General features: G+C 37.8%; 1 protein-coding gene across 2 annotated transcripts in view; it reads right to left on the bottom strand.

Annotated features, from left to right (window-relative positions):
- ANGPT1 (angiopoietin 1) overlaps positions 1-9,189 on the bottom strand; it is a 328,297-nt gene extending 319,108 nt beyond the window's left edge. For both annotated transcript variants that reach the window (XM_072603282.1, XM_072603283.1), the window contains exon 1: positions 8,257-9,189. In XM_072603282.1, the coding sequence (XP_072459383.1) occupies positions 8,257-8,553 (297 nt within the window). In that variant the 5' untranslated portion in view covers positions 8,554-9,189. The remainder of the gene's footprint in view (positions 1-8,256) is intronic.
- Between the last annotated feature and the right edge of the window lie 17,001 nt (positions 9,190-26,190).

Below are 26,190 nucleotides of genomic sequence, written 5' to 3'. Positions count from 1 at the left end.
ATAAGCTTGCCCATAGCAAATAAATATTCAGAGATGGGATATAACCTAATTTTCTGGATTAGGAGTTCAACATTTTATCAATTACATTTATCACATAGCCTCCACAGAAACGTCTATGAGCAGTAATTCAGAGAAGGAAGTAATTTTTAAGAAGCAAGAGATGATTCAAAGGATTTGGAAAGTTTATAAACTGGATAAATTGGATAATCAGTTCATAAATTCCTAAGAGTAAATAATTTTGTCCTACTGAATTTGTACATTTCAACTAAATTGTATATCTATGAAAGGTTTTCTTGACTACATCTAAGGCTAGATGCAAATACGAATTCAAAAAGATGCTAGCTCTTAAAATTGTTGCCAATATATGTATTTAACAGCACATCACTACCTATTTATCTCGATGTCATTGAACATCAGAAGTTTGCAGAGGCTTAAGACTTAATTTGCTTTAAGGCCTGTGGTCTGTATAAAAGTACATAATGGTTTTGACTCTTCAGAACAAATTTATTCAATATATTGCTAATGTAGGATTCTTGAGACAGATGTAATATAATAGCACTAACCTTAAATCTCACTGTTTTCCCCGAGGGATTACTTCCTTGCTAGAAATGAGGTAATTTCAGCAGATTTTCTAAGTAGTCACGATGGTAATAATGAAAAGAGCAATGATGATTTTTTGGCTGTGGTTTGGACCTGTGATGTCACTAGTTTAGGAAACATCAAAAGAGAAAAAAAAAAACCCTCTACCAATACAGATGGGCGTGTGTCCTGCCACTTACATCCTCAAAGAGTTGTCTGGGGCATGAAGAGGTTAAGTGATTTTGCCCAGGGTCAAATAGCCAGTATGTATTAGAGTTGAACCCAAGTATTTTCCACTTTAAAACCAGCTCTTCCTCTATTATGGCACACTGCCTCTTTAATAATGCCTTGCTGTGTGGCAAATTACACTTTTCATTTCCTAAGGCTTTTTCATATACCTTATCTGATTTTATTTCTTCGGTATTATCTGATATTTATTTCATAGACCTTATCTGATTATTTTCCATTCTATTTATGTATTTATTGTCGTGAGGGTTGACAAAGTTCATTAAAATATTTTTATTCAGATTGTAAAGATGAGAAAAATGAAAGTAAAAAAATTAGTGAATTTTTAATGTTCATATGCGAGATAAGTCATGGACACATGCCAGTGACAGACTCAGTTCATCTTCTGATTCTGCTCCAATGTTCTTTCACACTTGATTCTAATAGTATTATTATAAAAATTTAAGCACCTATGAAATGTTATTGGTAAATTACTACTAATAGTGAATTACATCTATATGCCTGGATGATGCTTTCACTTCTGGTTACCACAAGACATTCTTTGCTTATTCTAAAGAAACCACAAAAAACTTCATCAAAGAATCTTTTCTGATTGTTCAGGACAATGGATGGAAAACCAGATCTCTGATATGTAAGATTGATTAAATTCTTTTTCCTCCCATTACCCCCCACTCCAATACTTGAAGTTTAAAAAATACGAATATTAGAAAATAGGGAACATTTTCAACAAAAAATTTATACTTTCCAATAGTTCCAACTATAAAAAAATCCTAATCTGCTGTGCCTCTTTTCTTTAGAATCTTGTCTCCTATAAAGTGGAGCTTTCTATCTTTTGTATATTGTGTATGCAGACCTAAACACCACAGGCCCTTACCCACCCATTCACTTTCCACAGACAGAGAAAGAGGGAGTTCAGACCTTTCAATCTTCATTGCAAAAGATAATCTTGTATTGGAACAAAAGAGAAGAATGACTCAGATGGTAATTAGGGTGAGCTTCCAAGCAAAGGACACAACCAGGAAAAGACTTCTAAGTTTCCTTCTATTGAAAAGAGCCAGCCCAGAGCAAAACAAAGCTTCTGTAAGTACATGTGACATATGGTAGAGGGATAGACAGAAAACTATATTTTGGATGAATAAGCAAACTTATGGTTTTCACCAACATTTTCAAATGAGATTATTTTAAAAAGACACCCAATACAGAGATCACAATCAACATCGCTCAATGCCTTTTTGTAACTACAGAAAGTAGAAAGAATTTGGGAGGTTGACTTTCCTGCAAATTACATGATTTTCCTCAGGGAAAGGGAAGGAACCACAGTGTGGATTACAGTTTTTCCTATTCATTGCTCTAATTATTTGTTCAGGGCCATGTTGGTATTTTGGGCTAAAACTTGATCAGTGGATATGAATGTCAGCTCTTACAATGCTAAACCTGGGTGGGAGCAATTGCTTTGAGTTCCGTTTGAAATCATTGGAGATAATATAGAGAGGGTTAGAGGGACATCATCCCATATACTAGTCATGAAGAATAGCCTTATTAGGAGATTAGCTACCTGATTTTCCAGGCCACATACCTGGATTCCATCAGGAACTAAAGTGTTGCTGATTCTTTTCCAGTTGCTTTCTTTTAAAACAATCATTGGCTAAAACTAAAACTTTAAGATTTTAAATGCTTCACATTGAACTGTTACACATAAATCAACTATTTACTTGGATTCAAACTATAATTTTTGGAAAATATGTCTCTTCAAATAACTATTTTATACCTCCTGATCATGAGATAATTTCATTAAATTTTAATATGTAAAGAATTTTTCATATAACTTAGAATTGAATGGTTCGCATTTTAAGGTATGATTAAATTTGAATGTCACTGACTGTAAAAAATTTTGTAGGAAAAAAAGAAGAGAATAGATATCTAGAAATATCTTTGAAATGTCTTTTCCAGTTAGGAAACTAAATTGAAGATAAGACCACCAATTTAAGTAGCAGAAGTTATTCATGTCTTGAATAAATTAAGATAATAGATGAAGAACTGAGAGATAACTTAGAGTTATTTATAGTTCAAATCCCGGATTTTTGCAGATCAGAAAGCTAAAGTTTAGAGAGTTTAAGTAACTTGCCCAAAGTAACACAGGTAACAAGTAACAAAGCCAGAATCTGAACTAAGTTTCTCTAATACCTAATTTCCCACTCTTTCCACAGTTATGTGACATGTTAGATAATTTAAATTTGACCTCAAACTTTCACTATTTTGTGACCCTGGGCAAGTAAATTAATCTTGGACTGCATCAATTTCCTCAACTGTAAAATGGGATAATAACAGCACCTACCATGAAAGACTGTTGTGAGGATCAAATGAAATATTTGAAAAGCACTTAAGACAGTGCCTGGCACATAGTAAGAATTATATAAAAATGCCTATTCTTTTCTCTTTCCTTGTTCCACACTATTCAATGAATATAATTCTCAGAGTTCATACTTTATTCCCTCTATGTGTTTTATCTAGATAACCATCAAATGTACTGGTTCCATGCATCCAAAGTAAAAATAGCAACCCCGAAGACCAGTTTGAAGATGAAGTTGACACTTGAACTCAGATCCCTAACACTATAGTGAATACCCTTTCTATTCTACCATGTGACTCCTCAAAAGCACTTAATAGTGTTTTTAATTGACTATTTTAAAGGATTAAATTAAAGGGTTTTGAAATTCTAGGTGACAAGATAATTATAAATCAACCAAATTATTTTTGAGCACCTGACACTATGCTATGTAGGCTGAGGAAAAAGTAGAAGATATAGTTTCTTATACAGAAAGGGCTTAAAATCCTCCCCACAAGAAGTTTATAATCTCATTGGGTAGATACCAAAGGGTTAGAGATAGATATAGAGATATTTCGATTTTTAAAAATCACGTATTATTACTAAGTTCAAATAGGAGGAAGACTTTCCTCTGTTGAAAGGAAGCAATTATTTTTCACAGGTTCAGTGACTTGTGATGTCACAAAGAAAGTTGAGACATGTAACTCAGAACTCTTGTGAAAAGTTTTTTTTCCCCCTTGATGGCCATTCATGACAAGACTTTTTTAAACTGACAATCAGCAGTTGGCAAATTTTTAAAAGGGAATATGTACATTTAAAACCTGCCTGCTCTCAAGCAGCAAGTGGAAGTTAATATTTTTGGGGGTTCAAATTCTATAATTTAACCCAAATGAGATATTTTAAGGGATTGAAAAAAAAAAGTCTTGTTCAATTCTGAAGATTCTAGAACAAAAATTGTTAACCTAGAATCAACAGGAGATATCCACAGAGAGATTCTTGAGGGTCTCTGAGGTTGTATGGGGGGGGGGGAATAATTTTATTTATTTTTTTATTCATTCATTCATTTGAAAATGTGATTCTTAGAAGGACTTTACAGGGTTCACCAGATTACCAAAGGGATCTACAACACAAAAAAGGTTGAGAACTTCAGTTCTAGAATTCTAGAGAGCTTTAAAATCTTTGTATTTTGATACTAAAAGGTAAATGAGCAAGGGATTCATAGACTGTTGATGCATTTTGTTATCCAGAGAAATATATTTTTTGAATTTCAGTTACAGGATAGCTAGAGAGAGGTGAGATAGACTCTACTCCAATTTAGTGCCCTATCAGAGAAAGCACAAAAAAGTAGCCAAGATAGTATCTGAAATGTTTAGTGTTAGCAATTCAAGTCTCAGTAGCCTTCCTCTAATTGGTACTACTTGACAAATCTTAGAGGAAAATAAAATCTAGATTCTCTTTTGTGTGTGAGTGTGACTTTGTGCAATCTTGTTTTTCTCTCTCAGGTTTGTTTGTTTGTTTGTTTAATCTGTCAAATGGAGGTAATTCTACCTACCTACCTTGTAATGGTGTAGATGGAAGACTTGATGTGGCAAGGGGACTTCTCCTTGAAGAAATATTAACAAGCAAACATATTAATGCCTATAACTATCAGTGTGCCCTTCATTCCCTTTCCTTATTTGCTTTCCAATTGGTGCAACTGATAATCCTTCCCTTCCCCCACTGCACCCCCTCCCACATACACACAAAGTAGGAAAAGTAGTGTGGATGCAAATGATATATGATCCTCTATACTGCAAGAATGAGTATGAATATTAGTATTGGTTCACTCTCTTAAAATAGTGTATTTTGAGAATACTGGAAAACCCTACTGAAGAAAATAATGTGAATTATTGGAATCGAATGATAACAACTTATAAATGCATACAACCCAATACTAATGACATACAGAAATTAATTCCATAGCCAAATCTTTTATGATGCTGCTTGCCTAGAGTGCTTTATGAACAGTCATGTCATTTAAAAAATATCTTTTGTTTTCATACCACTTTCATCTTCCAATACATTTCTATCTTAGCTGATTACATCATTTAAATCAGCTAGGAAGAATAACAAGTTGAAATCATGACATACCTATAGCTTTCACTAAAGCATATTCTAGAGTAAAAGAACCCAGTCTTTTTCTACAACTGTGGTGATTTTAATGCACAATAATATAGAATAATATTAATTCATCCAAAAATTGCCATTTGCAATCGCCAGTCTTACTGACAGTTATGGAGTTGGGGACAATATATTTCATCAAATTTATTGATATTCATCCACATTTGCTATTAACTTGGAAATATTATCAATGAAATATCAGCAATTGAAACAATGACCAAACATACTACATAAATCTTATAGAAACATTTCCACTTGAATTATTATCATAAATTTATCACACAAAATGAGAACTGGACTTTAAATGAAGAAAAGACTATTTTAAGTGAAATTTTCTAGTTTCCAGGAAAATCCTAGCATTAAGCAGTTTTTTTTCTCATTAGGGTCTATTGGATGCGTTTAGGTGATTGCTTGATCTTCCATTCAATTAAATTAACAATGACAAGCTATAATGTAAATTTCATCCCACCACACTCCAGAGAAGCTGCTAGAGTCATAGCAGAAACATTTTCAGTAAAGGTACAATTTTACTGACATAAACTAAAGGTGAATACATCCAAAAGTTTTATATATTTTCTGAATAAATGTAAGTTTGAAAGAGAAGATTCATATGCATCATTCCTCAAAATTATAGGTTATGCTTGGAAAATATAGTAAAAAGGAAGACATGATCAATTACTAAACAAAATGTGTTTAATGTCACTTGAATTGGTATGATAACCAAAATTCACATGTTAACGCTTAGGTGGTCCACATGTCCAAATGATAGAATAATATTATGAAAAACAGGTTTCCGCAAATGTGTGTTGATATTTTGTTTTCTCATATAATCATTACTTTTCCTGTTGCAAAAGAACAGAAAGCAAAACACATTTGTTGAAAGGAATTATTTGCTGAATTTGAATCTTCAGCCTGTGGTCTACTAATAGTTACCCTGATTGCTATTAAATGCAGAGAACCAAAAACATACATTACTATGTTAATATCATCATGCCCAATGCTGTTTATAGTACACCTATTTTTGAAATATTCCAAGCAAAAAAATGCACTTTTTTTTTAAAGAACAGGTAACAGAAAATACTTTTACAATGACCAATTCTAATAAAAGAATATATGGAGAGTATATTAATAACTGGGATACTATACAAGTCAAACTCATTTGCCTACTGTGGGCCTCCCTCTTGAACCAGGAGACAACTGGAGAAGGATCACTGCTGCTTCTCTATTCAGGCTGGTTTGAGATTTTGCCTGAAACTTATATGAAGATTATTAATGATGAATGGTTTAAATCACTACTCTCTTTCTTCATCAACTTTTTTTTTTTTTTTTTGTCACCTGTGGCCTGCTGATTTGCACTTGTATGGGATGAGAACTAGTTTCAATTCCAGACTTTAAAATCCTAGGTCTCCTACTTTGAGGTTTTTTTACATGCCAAGAAAAGAAACAGTGATCTTAGTTCAGTCCCTAGTGGAGAAAAGCAGAACAACAAACCTCAAAGGCATGATGGAGAAAGCAGTTTACTCAGGAAGTGTGACCACACAGACACAGATACACACAGGCATGCACACACACACACACACACACACACACACACACAATAGCATTCTGTCTTTTCCATCACTTTTCTGCTCAAATGTTTTGAACCTAACTTGGTTTGAGAAATCTGGTTGCATTCTGATCTCTGTTTTCTAAGTGATGACATAACTATTGTAAAGCCAAATGCCTAGATGCTGGAACACATTTTGTTGAAACCTGGAGACAGTGATATGGCCAATCTCACACATTCAGTAAAAATCATCTATTGCCACACAAGGAAAACCACAGCATGAGACACAGCCATTAAGGTGATACTATTTGAGAGGTGTCTTCAGTTAAGACCCTCAAGTAGCCAACCTTCTGTCTAGACATGTCCACTGACTCAATATGATTTTAAAAACTGGAATAATTTCAGTCAATATTTGCCCCAAAAGGTGTAATCTTGTCATCCAAACACTCTGTAATCTTGCTCAGTAGAAGTATATCTAACAGTTGTGCCAAAAAAGAAAATATTTTTCATTTCTCCAGGATTGAAGAACTGAATAGGTACTGCATCCCATCCTCTGCAGGTGCACTGGTAAGTTAACAGCCAATAGCTGCTTGACTATCCATTCAAGATTTGGGTGGATAACCCACCCCTAATGACTTCTATCTTAAAATCTCTGATCTTACTGTTTTCTCAAGTCTAGAATTATCATAGAACAGAAATGGTTACATTACCCTTTAGGATCATTTCTAGAAATTAAACACTTGCAATTTTCACTATTTACACTTTACAAACATTCTTACTTTATACTTATTTAGTGGTAAGTCAAAAGTTAATTTATGACACTTTTCCTTGCCGGTGCTCAAAGAGATTTGATGTGAAGTGGATTTGCTTTTCCTCCATCAACATTCTCCACTCCAAAAAGAAGAGTTTGTAGTCATTCCCCCACTCCCGAAAAAATAAAACTTCTTCTTAAGAGCTACTACTCTTCAATTTAGGTGCTGACAGTCAGAACATGGAGGCATGTTTTGGTGACATTTATTCTGAGGTCCTAAATGAGAAGCACATTTTCATACTTGTGCCATCACTGACAGCTCTGAGGGGACCGCGCACACCTGGGCTAAAATCTCTGTAAACTCACCAACTCTAAGATCTGTGACACCCCGTTCCCCACCCCCAACCCCCCTTCGCCAGCCAGGACAAGCTGGAACAGTCTGATTCCCCTGCTAAGGAAGTCCCATACAGAAAGCAGCCCTGCAGTTACTTGAGCGACTGTCTTTCCCCCAAGCAACATGTAAACAAAAGTTCCCTTCCCAGCCGCTCCCCCCCTTCTCCCCCACCACACTGAGCAAACTAACTTATCTGCAGGGCAAGCCTGGATAAAGGACTCGAGTACAATGAGAAACTGAAAGCAAGCACTTACTTTTTGCAGCCACTGAGTATAGTTTTCCATCACATGTTCCAGATGTTGCAGTTTCTGGGAAGAGAAATCCGGTTCCACGAGAGGAGCATCTCTCTGCAGCGCGTTGGTGTTGTACTGATCCGTGGTGCTCTCTCGGCAGTTAGTGTCCTGCTCCGGCAGAATGAAGGTGTAGGCGCACTGTCCGTGCTGAATCCGATTGTATCTTCGCCCGCTGCTGTCCGGGCTTCTCCGCTGATTATTGCCCCCTATGTGAGTTAGAACAGCAGCAAGGAAAGCAAAGGAGAGGAAAACTGTCATGGTATCAGCACCTTTCTTGTCTGCCTTGGCACAACTTTTAGTTTTGTTTTTTTTTAACTACCCCCCAGTTACTTCTTCCTTCGTCCTTTAACCAGTATTTTTTTTTTTTATTGCATGTAAAAAAATGCTTTTGGGTGGTTTTTTGAAGTCAGCTCTGAAAGAAGAATCCTAGAAAACGATTCATTTGGTAGCTTTAGCTAAAAAACTTTTCAATTTTATTTCACTGGAATGATAGCTCCCTTCGTTAAAAGTTGAGATATTTATTGCATGGTAGCGGAGATTTATTATTTCCTTTCTGTGTAACAGTTCAGCACTGTTCAGCCTGTTGTAGCCAGCAGCATGTACACATCCTAGCCCCTTGCCTCTACCCTATCTGCAGCCGGACTGCTATTTTCCCTCCGACCTCAGTGAGTTTTATTAAGGTTCCGCTTTCCAGCCAAGCTGGAAGCAGGCAGCCTTTCACAAGATGACTTGACAGGAATGCCTGAGTGTGCCCCTATGCTAAGGACTGCCGACAGCTTAGTGCGGGAGGGATCGTCTTACAAATTGGCTGGATGCGCATGACCTCAATCATGTATAGCTGCCCGCCCAGCCCCTCCTGCTCGAAAAGCAGCGCTCAGTCTTTCAGGGACTCTCAGAGAATCGAAGCATACAGCAGTCCACCTTAATATACTTTGGGTGTTCCAGCCCCGACCTATTAAAACCTGGCATTCTGGAAGTATCTTGTAAGTTCCAGTTAAATATTGGGAGCGCTGAAAGAAAAGTTCTTCCACTACGCTTGAGGAATCCTTTTGGACAATGTTTATTAAATTATATTATTTTCAAAAGTTTGTTAACTTAAGAAAAGATGTTTTAAATTCATAATTTTTTTTAAATAAAAGTTTAGCCTTTTGAACGTATTAAGCTTTCTCAGATGCCAAAGAAAACGGGAAGGAGGGGGCCGTGGGAAATCGAGTATAAAGAGTTAAATGATTTTATGTCTTGTTCCTCAATTCTCCACCTCCCCAATGCATGCTAAATAGGATAAGCCCCCCGTGGGGTTTTGTGGACTTTGGGGGGCAGGGAAATGGGGGGTGTCTTTCTTAAGAAACTGCCTACTCAGAAGGCAGTTTTTCTTTGTTCTGTGTACATAAATGAAGCAACTTCCTTGCAAAAACAATGTGGTAACAATTTAGGAGAGTGTCCTAAGAATTATTAATTCCTGTGGTATGTCCTAATCATGTATATCACAAAGACCTCATTGGGGGTTGCTATGGTTCTCCCTAGCTCTACTATCCAAGTTCCACATAAATCCTCATTACGGCTGTAGTGACCTCTTCTCCAGAGATCTTACAGCAAGAAGGGCTACAGCTCAGTAGCAAGAGAACTTAGATACACCTTTTAATGAAGGAACAAGTTTTAAATGAAAAAAGTTCCAAGAAGATAGAGCATAAGCTTTCCAAATCAAATAATAATCAGTGAAATGTAAAGTACAAGTGATACTAAAGGAATTTTAATCAGCATGTAAGAAAAATGGATTTGGTATAACACCATGCTTCTAGTGGGTATGATGCAGTGGAAAGTGAAGTTTCTGGAATCAGAGGGACCCGACTCAAATTTTGGCTTACCCCTCATTACCTCTGTGACTCTGGGCAAGTTACAACCTCCTTGGGCCAGTTTCCTCATTTATAAAAATCAAATAGTTGGATTAAATGAACTCCAAGGCTCCTGACAGCTCTAAATCTGTGATCCCAGGATTTTAAAGGATTTATAAACAATGCATCACCACAACTGCAACCATATCTTAAGAATAGGGTGCCCTTTGTGTAAGCAACAGAATAATTAGGTCCTTCAGATGAGAGAAGGGGAGAAAGAAGAAGCAGAAGGGAGGTAATGACAGTGGTTATGTCTGACTCTTGGCATTTTCTTGACAAAGATACTGGAGTGGTTTGCCATTTCCTTTTTCAGGTCATTTTACAGATGAGGAAACTGAAACAAACATGGTTAAGTGACTTTCCCAGAGTTACACAATTTAGAAGTGTCTGAGGTCAAATTTAAACTCAGGTCTTCCTGACTCCAGGTCTAGGGTAAGTGTGAAAGTGTAAGGATAGTTTGTGTAAAGGAAGGGTTAAATCTGGAATAGCAGTCAAACTCCATGCTTTGGGAAATTGGTACTAGGATTTATCCCTTCTTATCATTCCTTAACAAACAAATCCTTGGAGATACAATCAATATAGAAAGAAGTTGTCGTGACATTTTAAAAAAATAAAGCAGTTATGGCAGTAAAAATCTCTTTACTATCCTTGGCAACACCTTTATTCTGTCTCCTGTTTACTGAAATTTCACACACATAAACAAGAACTATCACTGTATTGTGGTGCTAGAAGGCACAGAAATTTTTCAGGCTGGATGAAGTGATAGTCTCCTGTTTGCAAACAGACCTTCATGTTTAAAGCAGTGTATGTGCTACCTGAAAGAGCAAAGGTTAAGAGTATTTTGACAAAAAAACCCCTTCTTTCCAGGAATTGTAGTGTGGCAGAAAAAGCACTGGGCTCCAGAATCACGATTGTTTTTCAGTTGTGTCCAACTCTTTGTAACCTGTAGCCACAGCACGCCAATTCTGTCTATGGGGTTTCCTTGGCAAAGATACTGACATGGTGTGACATTTCCTTTTCCAGTGAATTATGGCAAACAGAGGTTAAATGACTTGCCCAGGGTCACATAGCTAATAAGAGCCTGAGACTGGCTCTGAGCTCAGGTCTTCCTGATTCCAAGCCTAGATTTCTATCTACTGCTTCACCTAGCTGCCTCCCAGAATCAGAGTGTTATATTCAAATCCTGCCTCTGATATTCACTACTTTATGATCTTAAACCTTTATTGGTCTCAGTTTCCTGGGAGGTTATACTATGTGACCTTTAAAATCCCTTTCAGCTCTAGATCTGTGATCCTATGATTAATTTTTGGGGTGGGAGAGGTAGATCCCAAATTCAAAAAATAATATGAGAAAGCAAAGCTTTTCTAAGAAATCTTTCTTATAATCTTTGCTTTGAAAGTTATTCATGAAAAGGAGACTCCAAAGCTAACACCTATAAGTGCTTTGCTAAGAACAAAATCCAACAAATAATTGGCAGAGGATAAAAGGATGATCAATATTCCTCACTTATAATTCTCTCATGTATTTAAATAGCCAATACTTACGTCAGTTCTTGCATGTATATGTGTGTGTGTTTGTGTGTGCTCACATCTTTGTGTGTATTCATTTGTCTTATCTGAATGAATGACAAGTGGGAAATTCCCAGTATGGTGCAATAGGAAATGGTTATTCCAAAAAGAGGCATCCCCAGCTGCTGAGTTTTCAAGGGAGGAAACACTCAGACCATTTGAAGATGTGACTGTCACCAAGTCTTCTTGATTCTCCACACTTGTCTCATGCATTATTCTCCTCTCCATTCATACAACCACCACCCACCTCAAATCCTCAACACCTCTCACCTAAACTATTTCATCAGCCTCTGATTTCCTGTTCTTGCTGTATTCCCAGCCTCTCCCCTCTCTAGTCTAGCTTCCATGCATTTGCGAAAATGATCTTGCTGTAATGCCTTGGGGCACCTCAGTTCTTATTGTGGATTCCCCAAATAAGTCTTAAAGTCTTCTGTGACGCAGTATCTTTTCAAGAGCATATCCCACAAGCGTCCATCACCATGCTTTCTTTCTCTGGTCATACAGAGGACACAACTAGTTCTAGGAAAAGTCTTTCAACAAAATTAGGGTAACTTTTAAAACTAGGGTGCCAAGCAATAGAGTAGTTTACCCATAAATCTGGTTCAGACTCTCCTAAATACACTGCATCATTAATGTGAAAAGGAGAGACATATATAAGAAACACATGGTACACAGTCAAAGAACAAGTGTGGCCAACCAAGGCTCAGAGGTGGAACTAGGGCTGTAGAGTCATGAATGTATTCCAATGATATTGTCATGCTACCCGCACTGGGCTTGCTCCACCTTGTTCTTTCTGATGCATGTGTCTTTTCTGCCATATGTGTAGTCTTGGCTGCTTACCTAGTCTCTGATGAACAGGTAGATATGGCATGTAGTTTCTGATGGGCATTTTTCCTTCCTGGTCTCATGTGGTAGTTGCCTAATGGAACCAAAAGTGGTCCCATGGTTGCTGCTGGTCCCTGTGAGGCCCAGCTGCAGTGGACATGAGGCTGTAGAATTGGCTGTGCTTCTAACTTCTTGATTAACCTGGAGTCTTTAGCTGCAGTACTACCTTCCCTAAATGATCAAAAGCCTAATGGATCCAAGATCAGCCCCTCCTTCTCCAGCCTCAAAATTCTTTTGCTCTTCCATGCAAGTAAATTAGAGGGAGAAAGACATAAGAACAAATACCAAATCTAGGGGGTGAGGTTATCATCTTTCTCTTGCCTAGCAACATTCCTGCCTTTATTAGGTATATATATGGTTGGCTCCCCCTCCATTCTTAAAGCAAAATCTGATATGTCCTTTCTCTGCTGAAAAATCTTAAATGATTCCCTATTATAACCTATAGGTCAGAGATTCTTAATCTTTTGTATGTCACAGATGCTTTTGGAAGTATGGTAAAGTCTATGGACCCCTTCTCAGAAAAAAAATACAAAAAAAATATGTCTCAGAAAAATATTTACAAAAACTTAGAAAGGAAACCAATTTAATTAAAACAAAAATGTAATTTCCTCTCCATCTACACTCACTGATCCCCTTATGACAAGTCAAGGCAACAAACACTTATTATTTAATTGCTACATACCAGGCACTGTTCTAAGTACTGGGGATACAAATTCAAGTAAAATATGATATAGTTCCTGCCCTCAAGGAGTTTATATTCTAAAAGGGAAAGACAACACACAAGAGGAGTTGAAAAGCAAAATGGTGGCAAAGTCAGGAGGAAAACTGAGAGAAGCATGAAGAATGGCTTGCCTGGGAACCTCCTTAAAATGAAGGCTGTGTGGAGGATTTACCACTGGGAGAAAGCTACTGGCATTTGCAGAGGGATGTTCCAGGGTAAGAAGTTAATAGATTTCCCAGGATACAGAGGTCTCAGATGCTGAGGCAGTTTAGTCATCTTGATGAAGACTGAAAAGTCCTGAAATCTACCAACGGAGCCCAAATTAAGAATCCTGGCTATAGGCCAATAAACAAATTCCTTATCCTGGCACATAAAATCCTTCACAATTGGTCTTTGGCTTGCCTTTCCAGACTTAAGGAGTCAGAAAATTTTAGATTTGGAAGAAATTGAACAAGACGCCTATTCCAACCTGTACGTGAAAAATAGTTTTCTAATTTCACATTTCAGGTATTTCCTTTCACATAATCTGCACCACCCGAAGTGTCCTGTTTACTGTTCCCCAGATTCTGCCTTCATCTCTTGTATCTGTTCCCTTCTCACAAGCCCTCTTCTAAGCCTGGTTAGTACCCCTTACTTAACTTCTACTTCTTCAAATGCTGCTACTTCTTGTAGGAACATTTTCCTGTGTCTTATCCTTCCTCACACTCCATTGTTAGTGCTTTCTCCCTGCGGAACTTATCTGGTAGTTGCTTCTCTGTTTACATGTTGTATTCCCCAGGAGAATATAAGCAGGGACTATTTGTTGCTCTGTCCTTATGCTCTCATCATCTTGCATGTTAAATGTTTGTGGAATTGAATTCCAGAAGAAAAACACACACACATACACACACACTCACGTACACTCCTACACACACACACGCATACATACTAACCAAGATTCTGAAATAAATAGCTTGAGTTTTAGAAATAGCAGCCAGAAATCCATTTTTAAGCTACTAGGAGCCACCAGGGGGTGAAGAGTAAACTTAAGATGCTTTTAGAACTTAGCCTGAATCTAAAACTCTTAGAATCACTGTAAGGATTGGAGGAACTTATTAAAAAGACAAAAGCATAATTGGGTCTTTAAAATCCAGTAAAAATGGAAATAATAATGCCACCAGTAAAGAAATAAATGAGACTACACAAAGGAAAGGGAACCAGCATTTGTCAAAGCCTTCTATTTGTCAGACAGGGATAAGTGCATGAAAATTCATTGAAAATATTTCAGTGATGGCCTGATATTTTAAAATAGCAAGTTTCTTATAGGTGAAATCAGAGGCATCTTTCTGTGGTGATGTAGGGTTACTCTCAGTAATTCCACTAATAAACTGCCACTCTGGTTAGATTACTCAGAAAGCACCTGGAAAATACCAAAAACTGAATAATCCTATTAAAATGGACATCCTCATCATTTGACTAATGAGGTGACTTCCAGAAAAGAATAATGAGTCCAAGAAAGAAACCAGTCACCTCCAGAAAGAAATCTCAAAATGAAAACTCCCAGAAACATCCAATTCACTTGCAAGTAAAGACAGCACCCTCCTGAGGTCCTCTTCAAGAACTGAGTCAGAAAAACAATTTGTGAATAGCATAGCTGCTCAGCCCTCCCCCACCAACAGGCTAACTCCCGTTGGGCAATGCTGCTGTTTCCTTTTCACCTCTTCCTCCTCATCTTCCTCTTCCTTCTCTTTCTCCCCGCCCTTCTCCCTCTGTCCATATGGGGAGTCATACTCTTACATGTGGGTCTTCTTTCCAAAGGAATATACATTTTGATCACTTGTACTTCCCAAGATATTTTGGGGTTTGGGGACTAGCTATTTTTTCTTTTCTATCCAATTATTGTCATTGTTTTTAAACTGACACAATTAACTCTTTTGTTTCAAGTAGTTTTCATTTATGATTCCTTGAAGTATAGCTCTGGTAAACCAGGCTTTGCTAAAGCCCATTGGGATTCAAATGGAGTTACATGACACGCCTTTAAATCCAGACCACTCTGGTTTTCAATGATTGGTCAAAAATAGATCCCAGTTCAAGCTTCACTTGCTCATTGTTTGGGTTTGGATGGTCCAGAGTGAGTGTAAATAGATATCAGTTCTTACCTAGCCTTTAATCACTGAATGGGTGCTACTTCAGACAAACTCAGACCTGGGAAAAACCTTAACTTAAAAAAACCAGTGCCTCCCACTGCATCCGAGGCCATCACTAGTCTTACTGACCAGAGTCTTACACTGGACTCTGATCACTCTGGAGGAGAGAATGATGACTTTGCTCAACCCTATTTCATTCAAATCTAATTCACTTGCAAGTCAAGACATCACCTTCCTGACATCACTGGTCTTCTTTGAGAGTGAGGAGTAAATAATGCAGTAAGAGTCCTAGATCATTTGGATCTCTGGCTCCCAGTTTTACCAACTTGCTCAATTTAGTGAGATATGGCTCTTATTAAAGGATGGTACCTCCAAAGGTAGTTGGCATGCTTTCGTCTAGACTTTGGAACCAGTGGTATATGTTTCATATATCCTTTGAAATTGCCAATATGAATCTGTCTTTTGCTCTGGTTTCAAACTGTGACCACAAGGAACCCCTTTATTCCTAGTGAAACCCCTTGTTTTTCTTTATTCTTCAATAATTTTTGACAGTTGGTGGTAGAGTAGATCAAGCATCCTAGTATTGTATATGGGTGTTTGAAGAGGACTAGCACCTCTGATGTGAGGGCTTACCAGCCCTTTTCAGGTCTGCTTATTCACCTTTGGCACTCATACTCTCTCTTTCAGAATCATTGAAGTCCAATAGCAAATAAAAAGTCAGAATGACTAGGGATGACCCAGAATGCAGTGGATAACCATGGCATCTTTGTTGTTTGATCACAATCTAAGTACTCCACAGTACTTATTTAAGTACTTCACTTTTGGCATCTGACACCCAACTCTCACTGGAGGCTCAAAGAAGCTATGGCATTTGCAGCAGCCACACCCTGGTAAACTGTTCTGGAACACAGGCTAAACCAAGTTAAGGGTTGCCAACCCATCATTGCCAACCCATCAGTGAGTTATGGGGGTGTCTACCTCAGGCATGTAAAGACTTCTTCTGCCAGAATGGGTAGATGAAAACAATTTGTTCCAATCCAATTCACCCATGAATCAAGATATTAACCTGTGACATCTTTGGTCTTTTTCAAAAAAAAAGTGGACAAACCACAACAAATCAAGCATCAGAAAGATTCAGATTCAAATTCGTTCTCCCATACTAGCTGTGTAACTCTGAGCAAATTATTTAAAAATTGTCTGCCTCAGTTTCCTAAGCTATAAAATTAGGACAATAACAATAGCTACTTTTTCTGGGACATTATGAGGAAAAATGAGATAAAACATATAAAGCAAAGCCCTATATAAATGAGAGCAGACATTATTATATAAAGACCATTTATTACGTTCATATTTGTCCTAGTCTAGTTCCCACCAGAACTACCCTATTGAGAACTAACAGGGCAATCAATCCAAAATTCTTGGACCTGGAACAAGTTCAGTTGGAGAGGTAAGAATTTCAGAGGACATTCTGTCCAGGTGTAGCAATATTAAGAGGGACTGGGGCAATCCCCCTGGAAAGTCTGTGTTTTCATGGGATCACTGGCAGTGCCCTGTTTTCCCAAACCCTAGACTGAGATTCTTAACTCAGAGCCTGTGAACTTGATATATTTTAATATATGTGCATATATTAACTGTATTTAAATTTAAGTGGATTCCTTTATATTCAATCAATTTCAATTGTAATCACCAGACAGCTAGTGACCCAGAGGATTGAGCACTGGGCTTGGAGTCAAGAAGATGGGTTCAATTCTGATCTCAGACACTTAGTAGCTGTGTAACCCTGAGCAAGTCACTTAACCTTGGTTTACCTTAGTTTCCTCAACTGTAAAATGGGAATAATGATGGCATTATCTCTTAAGATTAAGAAAATGAGATAATAGTCATAAAAACACTTAGCACAGTGCCTGGTACATAACCAATAGTATATAAATGTTTATTCCCTTCCCCACTCTACCCCTTTGGCTATGCTAATGCTATGTTTTGTTAATACATTTAAAAACATTCTGAGAATAAATTAAATCCTGAAATGACTTTAGGCAAATCACTTCACCTCTCAACCTCAGTGTCCTCATCTGTAAAATGGGAAAAATAATAGCACCCATCCCCCTCATTGTGGGAGATCTTGAGATAGCATATGTAAAGTTCTTTGCAAAACTTAAAGTGCCTTATAATGGCTAACTATTTTTGCTACAGTTGTTGCTATTAATGTTTTCAGGAAGGATTCCACAGACTTTGACACTGCCAAAAAGGTCCATGACACAAATATTTCAGAACTCCTGCTTTAAAAAAATAGATGAACTCTAACCTACTTATTGCTTCTCTCTTTCTCCTTCCCTACAATATTTTTAGCTGATACACAAAAGGGAATGTGTACAGTGCTCCCCTTGTCTTCCTTGTTGACTTTACCCTTTGGGAGTTCTTAGAATTTTGAGATAAGAGAGGAAAGGAACCATGCCAAGACATCAGCTTCTCTGAGAGTTCTGTACTCACATCTAATTAAAACTTATGTGAAGAGACTTCAACACCTGGCACTACTAGATGGCTCTGTGCTGAATAGTGACTTCCCACTATAGCACATGCTACCTTGTCCCTGAGAAAAGTTTGCTGAGAAAGCATAATCCAGAGAGTGAAACTGGTTCTTCTGTTCATTGGTAAAGGGGAGAGGCCATACTAACTCATCATATGCTCAGTAGGGAGACACTATGAAAATCAAAGTTGCTCATTTTATTTGAACCAGAATCTTTCCTTCCATGTCTTATCTCAACGAATCTATGACCTGATATCTGACCTGGTCTCATAGATATTCTTGTTTGATATAATACTGAGACCTCATCGCATTTTGAGTTTCTGTGACTGAAGAGCACCCAAAGAGGGAGATTCATGATGGGCAGGAGGGGTTTGCAATGTGCCACAAGAGAGGAATGAGGAAGAGAAAGTGATGTAAAGGATCTCTTCAGAGAAATGGATGATTAAATAAAGATGAGCTGGTCCCATGGAGAGAATAGGTGGTAAGTGACAGGCATCCCACATACTCAGTTTATATCTGCATGATGTCAACATAATTCAAGAAAGGTCCCTAAAATATTGGGTGGGCCCCACTTTGGCAAATTAATGGGAACATATGGAGAAGAATTACGTAGACTGGGTAGGAATGAATGGAATACTTATGCTGATGAAACAGCTAGGTAATTTAGTGATAAAGCTCTAGACTTAGAGTCAGGAAGACCTGAGTTCAAATTCTATGTCAATCACTTGCTAGCCCTCTGACCCTTGGCAAGATACTTCACCTTTCTGTGTCTTAATTTCCTCTTCAGCAAAATGAAGGGGTTGGACTCAATGACTTCTAAGGTCTCTTCAAGCTCTAATTCTACGTTCCTATGAGACCTTACAGATCAATTGCAATTAGAGCGGATGCCCTTCCCCAAATTAAAAGATTCAGAATTCCATATGAACTATTCCCAATACTCAGAAGCACTTTGTGATAATGAGAAGGTGACAAAGGACCATTCATCTTATTAATTCAGATAAGGGCTCTGCTAGTTTCTTATACTAGTGGTGTCAAACTCAAATAGGAATCAACCTCTGTGGGCAGTCTATTGAATTAGAAAACCACAAAGGAACATTATCTTTGCTTTACTGTATTTTTATTTATTTTTATAAGTTAAACTTTTATTTATCTTTATAAGTTAAACTTTTCCCAATCGTATTGAATCTGCTTCTTGCCCCCGCCCCAGGGGAGTTCTGCTGGCTGTCAGCTTGAAATATTTGTCTCAAATCCATTTATATCTTTGAATCTAAAAATGCAACCCCACTTTAATTAGATGAAAAATTTGAACTAGATGGACTCTGGGGTTCCCACTAACCCTAGAATTATAAGCCTATGATTTAGGGCCTATATTAATCAGTCTTGTATCCATAAAGGAGAGAAAGATGAACTCTTAGCATTGGTCAGATTTATAAAACAAGGAGAAAAACTGCATTAATTATAGCAAATATGCAGCTTGACATGAAAATTTATCCTACAATTTCTTCTCTGGTATTTAATTAGAAAAGTTTCTAACCAGGGTCTGATCCAGGGGTGGGGAACCTGTGGCCTGGAGGCCACCTGTGACCCTCTAGATCCTCAAGGACTGATTCTGAGTTTTGTAGAACAAATCCTTTTATTAAAGGGATTTATTCCGTGAAGTTTGGATTCAAGGGACCATACTTGAGGACTTAGAGGGCCACATGTGGCCTCCAGGCCACAAATTCCCTACCCCTGTAAATCTCATCAGATTATAAGTAGCAAATACATTAGGAAATAAATTCTAGCAAAATCTAAATAACTGAATAAATCCAGTTAGGTTTTCTGTTCTTGACTTCATCATTCAAAAGTCATCCTAAATGGAGCATCCTGGCTGGTACATTCTTCGTGATTTTTTTCCCTTTAATTCCCAAAGTAGTATCTCCAATCTAGTGGTGTTAATTCTTCCCTTTTAATGCTCAGCTTTTTTTTTCCTTTTTTTTTTTGTCACTCATTTACCTTCTTAAAAGTATTAAAATAACCCAATGGGAAAATAACCATAACAAAAAAAATACTGGCACAAAATATTTAAAATGTTATCAACCCTCTTATAGTTTTTATGTTGTCTCTTTGAAAGAAACACACACATGATTTGGCCTAGGATCATAATAAATGAGTTTTGTAGAATTGATAAAGGATTATCATAGCCACATTTCAATATTCTTTAGATTTATGCCACTTGGAGAATATATACAAACTAACTTCTGGTCCCTAGGCTTGGGACAGTGTGGTACAGGGCAGTTAACAGTAAAAGTATTCAAATTTGGAAAAAGAAACAAAGCCACTTACTAACATTCCTGTCGAAATGACTTGTGTTACTTGAATTTCCAGAAGATCCAATTGCATCATGTCACACATTGTTACTGGACTGGGTCCAACCTAGTTTCCCTTTGTCACCATATCAGAAATGTATGAAAAACTTTTTTAACTGACAACTTGTGGTGGACCAGAAAAAAAAACCAAAAGCTTTTTTTTTCTTTTTTGGTGGGTGTGGGAGTAGGGGAAAGCTGTTACTCTCTCTTATGATAGGCTATCTCTTCTCTACACATGTTTCCATCTCCTGTTGGGTACTACATCTCTTTTCTGGAACATTCTGAAAACCTTATGTCCTAGAAACTTCCATTATCTCCTGCAGCCTTGCTAATTACTGTGCCTTGCCTGTTATATAAGATTATAGATTTAGAGTTGGAAGGAATCTCAGAGGCCCTTAAGTCTATTTCCTCCATTTTACAGATAGAGAAATTGAGGCAGAGAGAAATTAAGTAAATCGCCAAGGTCACACATCTTTAGTGTCTGCAGCTGGATTTAAATGTAGATCTTCCTGAATCCAAGTCCAGTGCCCTTTCCTCTATATATCAAAAGCGGGAAGCCACTCAAACGCTGACCCTCTTCTACATTATTGCTGTCATGGAAGTGACTCAGGGAAAACTTGCCCCCCAACCTTAAAGGAAGAAAGAGAATCTGAAGGGTACATCTTGCTGGATCGTCCTCCCCTTCCTCCTCCTGGTATAGCCTGGAGATCACTGCTTAAGGCCAAGATCCTGAATATCCTTCCTGCCCCATCATGTATCTGTGTTTCCCTAGTAACTGTGATCCAAACCCAGCATACCCTGACCCTTCCAGATTTTAGTTACATCCTGTCTCATTGGGGACTGTGATTGGGATACATCCTGGCCCTGATTTTTCTTGCTTCCTTGGTTTATATTCTTATGTGTCACAAGTCAAGCTACAAACCCTCCCTGTGATTTAAGTGACCTGTAATGAAGGCTTATTGCTTTGTGTTATTGGTTATTCTAGTGATTTTGTGAACTAATCTGTACCACAGACTAGAATAGCACCATGTTTACTGTCAGATAGCAATGTGAAGGATCTACCCTCAAAATACCTCCAGTGAAACTGGTGACATGTGGCTTTGGCAAACACCAGCAATACTGCAAATTCCCAGAAATAGACCATTGGAAGACTGGGTTTGAAGCTAATAATTAGTGAGGAATTTCAGGGTCAAATGATATAAAGGGGGCTTCCTTTGGTACATATTACAATGTTTGTTTGTTTATTTTTTTTGCACAGTGAGCAGAATGGCAAAGTTATTCAGTGTGAGAGTTTTTTATCTTGACTTTGGACGACTGGCAGGAAGATATCAAGCAAATTACTCCTTGAGAGAGTATTCCCTTAATAGCGTGTTCACTGCCTCACACTTTCACAAAGTGATAAGTTTCAGTAGCCTGAAGCAAGGATTAGATTTTATAAAAGCAAAATGAAATTGCATGCTAATTAATCATATACCCTCTGGACTGGAGGCCCGTTTGTACCACTCTTATCACTCCTCACTTAGGAGAAAAGGAAAATGGAAAAAATTCTTGACTCAGTTTCCCCCTTTATTTCCTTCTTTGTAACCAGCTAAGGAAGGCAAACTCTGTTACCAGCTCAGATAAGATCAACATTGTGGGTGACACTGGAAAATACTATAAAATTTACCCTAAAAAAAGTTTAAAAAAATTTCCTATAGAAAGTTGAGGGACCTCTAGAAGGATTAATAACTGTCTTCAGGGGTTATTGCTGAGAACATGGCACCTGAGAAAAATGATAAATAATAACCAATGATTTGGAGCGATCTTGAGTTCCCCCTTTTCCTATAGTCCTCATTTCAAAATTCATTCTCTTGAAACACATTAAATTAACTCTCTTCAATATTGATCATACCCCATACAACTTTACAAGGAATTTAATTTAAGGTGGGGAAGCCTCTTGTGTTCTGTTCAGGTTTGGGTGGGGATAAATTCTTTGATTAGATTGTCCAAAGCTGGGGCATCATGGATTTTGGTTGTATCAGTGTTTTCCTAGTAAATGAAATCCAGAACCAGCATACCCTGACCCTTCTGGATTCTAGCTACATCCTGTCTCATCGGGGCTATGATTAGGATACATCCTGGCCCTGATTTTTCTTGCTTCCGTGGTTTATATTCTTATGTGTCACAAGTCAAGCTACAAATGCTCCCTGTGATTTAAGTCACCTGTAATGAAGGTCTATTACTTTGTGTTAGAGGTCATTCTAGTGATAGTCTCCAGATAGCTCTTTGGGTCTAGAGATAGTCTCTTTGTCCAAGAGTGACATGATCTCACTCTCTCAGCTTGTCATTGGAGTGAGTCCACTTCTCATTGTAATATTCATTCTCTCATTACTTGTTAACCAATCAGAGTTGATTGCCACCCTCTGGAGCACCTTCTTTTCCAAGGGCATATAAACTGTAAGCCCACTGCCGTAAGGGTCTTTGGTATTCAAGAATTCCATGGACCCCTTTTATTAAGAAAATGCAAATACTATTAATAAAATTATTAGTTATCCAGAAACTATGTCTCTTGAACTTTTTAAACACACATCCATCTATGTCTACCACTGAGATAAGAAGAAAGAGAAGGGATGCTTAAATGGGTGCACAAGAGCATTCTGGGAAGAACTATTAGTACTAGAATGGCTTAGCAGTCTTTCCTGGGGCCTGTTCTTAGGATGCAGTAGATACCTATCTGCTCAAACAGATGTACAGGGAGCTCAGCTGGAAGTACCTGCACACATCTTTTCAGGTGCCTCCAGGCCTGAGATGCAACCATGAAGACCTTGATATATGACTGGCTAGATATCAAAATCTCTGGGTACATCTGAGAACATGCCAAAAAAACAAAACAAAATCCTGTGCTGAACAGTTCCTAGTACCTCTTCAATTTCTGTGTTTCATATCAAGGTGGTTTGTCTTCTTTGTTTATCTAGATAAGCCTTAGGGAGAAAATGTGCCCTGTACACCACTGAGTACACTGTCAGCTCTCATCTAATCATGAATAACCAATACAGTGTCATTTTTCTCTCTTTTCATGTAGTGCTTCTATTTGTTCCTTGAAAAATAAGCAAGTGTGCCTTGTTTTCATATCTCTAGCTATTCTAGTATCTGATCTTATGCCTAGGATGAATAAATGGTCAGGAAGCTTACGATAGCAGCAAAGACAAGCAGAGCTTTTTTAAGAGATCACACACAGAGACCTTTGAGTAGTTACTTACTATACCCCACAGATATCTGATCCACATAGATTCTGTGTCTCATTCAGGGAAACTCCCAATCTTAGCATAATTACTTTACTCACTTCATAGCTATATCCAATTAAAAGATATTAAGAATGCATCATATTATGGAATATTAAGAATGCCTGAGTATTCTGTGGATTACTCTGAAATTATGGGATTCATTGAACACATTGTGAAATCTTGGTGATTATTAAGTCCCTTTTTGTTGCTGAGCAGTGATGGAAGGAGCATCAAGGCTCTCTACAAATTTAACTCATCTTAACTCTCTCTTTGATTAATAAAATATCATGATGTCAGTATAGAATGAATGATAATAATGTGTAATAAAATGTAGCTCATCTGCTTAAGGGTTGTCTGCTTTAATGTAGGGTCTCATTGTATGTCCTGTCTTTTCTCTCCAACAATGTCAAAGAAGTGCTAAGTCACACAGTACTAGCAGCAGCTGCAAATGCCAAATTAAGCAAAGTCTGCAGTCTCAAATATTTATATTGTCATTCTGTTTTTTGGAAGATGAGAACAGGTTGTAGGCACATGTCTATTCTGGTGCCTTTTGGAAGATGGCTGTGTCCACCATGGTGATCTGATACTTTGCTTATGTGTGAGTGGCAAGGAAATTGATAAAAACTTGAAGACAAGGTCCTGCATGAGAAGGAGGCCTCCTCAAAGTCACACTTCAGTAAGTAAGTCAGCAAACAGTTATTAAATGCCCATTATGTGCCAGGCACTAGGGATACAAAGAAAGGCAAAAGACAAATCTGTGTTCTCAGGTTGCTCAAAGTCAAAGACAAATAACTGTACACCTGTACAAACAAATAACTGTACAAACAAGCTATATGCAGGACAAATTGGAAATAAACAACTGGAAGAAGGTCCTAGAATTAAGAAGGACTGGGAATGGCTTCCTATAGAAGATACGATTTTTGACAGTGACTTGAAGGAAGTCAGGAAAGCTAAGAGGTACAGATGAGAAGAGAGATCATTCTACACATGGCAGACCAGTGAGAATGTCCAGAGTCATGAAATGGAGTCTCTTTTGTGAAGTACAGCAAGAAGACCAGAGACAGTAGATTAAAGGATATTTGGTGTATGTTTGGGGATGGGTGGGGATGATGTAAGGGATAAGAAGGTTAGGGGTGTGGGGCAAGTTATGATGGGCTTTGACAAAAATTTATATTTGATCCTGGAGGTAATAGAGAACCAATGGAATTTATTGAATGAGAGGAAGGGAGGCTGATGTGGTCAAACCCAAGATAAGGGCCTGCACCAGGATGAGGTATCAGAGGATGGGGGAGGAGAACATGTGTAAGAAATGTTACAAGGATAAAATCACCAGATTATTTATAGAGGGTGAGAGAGTGAAGAGTTGAGAATGACATGTAGGTTATGAGTCTAAGGGACTGGGAGGATGATACTCACCTTGCAGGAATAAGGGAGTTAGGAGGGGAGAAGAAAAGGGGTTTAGTTTTGGACATTTGAGTTTAAGATGTCTACTGGACATCTGTTTTGAAATGTATAACAGAGATATATGAGATACAAGAAATGAACAGAGAGGTTAAGGCTGGATAAGGAGATTTCAGAATCATTAAGGTGGAGAAGATGAATCCATTGGAGTTAATGAGATCACCAAGTGAAAAAAAATATATGAGAGGGTCTAGTATAGAGTCCCAGGAGACATGGTGTGACCTAGATGGAGATCTAAGAAAGGAGACTGAGAAAAAACAATCAGATGACTAGGTAGGAGGAGAACCAGGAGAGATTAGTAATAGAGAGTCACTAAAATTTATTGCACAAAGAAGTGGGATGGACAGACCTGTGTTTTAGGACATGAGACCCTCCAACAGAGCCTCTTTTATCTTTTACCTTCTTATCTCTAGCTCTTGGCACAGTTTCTTGAATAGATTAAACCCCATAGAAATGACAGTTGAAACTGTGAGTAAAATGAAAATGAGAAGTCAGAGTATAGACGTCCTTTAATATAATACAAAATTGGGGTGCATCATCTTCTCTTCAGGAGTGTGTTCCAGCAGACAGTCATCCCTCTCTCATGCATCTTCACTTTCAGCTCCTTGTTTCATCTTTCTCTCCAACCTTCTCCTCAACTTCTTAAAAAAACAATGCCGATTCCAGATAGTTCCACTTTCTCACTTGCTTTCCTCTCAGTTCCTTTGAAATCTGTCCTCTGAACACTGAGGCACTCAACTTGCTCTTTCAAATTATTGGTTATCTCCTAATCACCCTATCCAATGGATATTTTTCTTTTCTCTTCATATCTATCCTGACCCCTTGGTAGCTTTCAACATTGTTGACTATACTGCCTAATAGACGTACTTTCCCCTTTTGGTTATGAAGACACCACATTCTCTTTATTCTCTTTCTATTTTGCAAACTTCTGTTCTATTTTCTTTGGATCTTTATCCTCTTCTGGTTCTTTAAGCATGGATGTTCCCAAAGTTTCTCTCCATGGTTCTATTTTCTCCCTTGCCAATTTCATTCATTCCTATAATTTCTTCGATTATCTCTACAGATAGTTCTCAAGGCAGTATTTCCACTCTTGGTCTCTATTCT

Source organism: Notamacropus eugenii, chromosome 4 (genome assembly GCF_028372415.1).
Source record: "Notamacropus eugenii isolate mMacEug1 chromosome 4, mMacEug1.pri_v2, whole genome shotgun sequence".
NCBI classification, from domain to species: domain Eukaryota; kingdom Metazoa; phylum Chordata; class Mammalia; order Diprotodontia; family Macropodidae; genus Notamacropus; species Notamacropus eugenii.
This window is presented reverse-complemented; position numbering and strand designations above follow the sequence as displayed.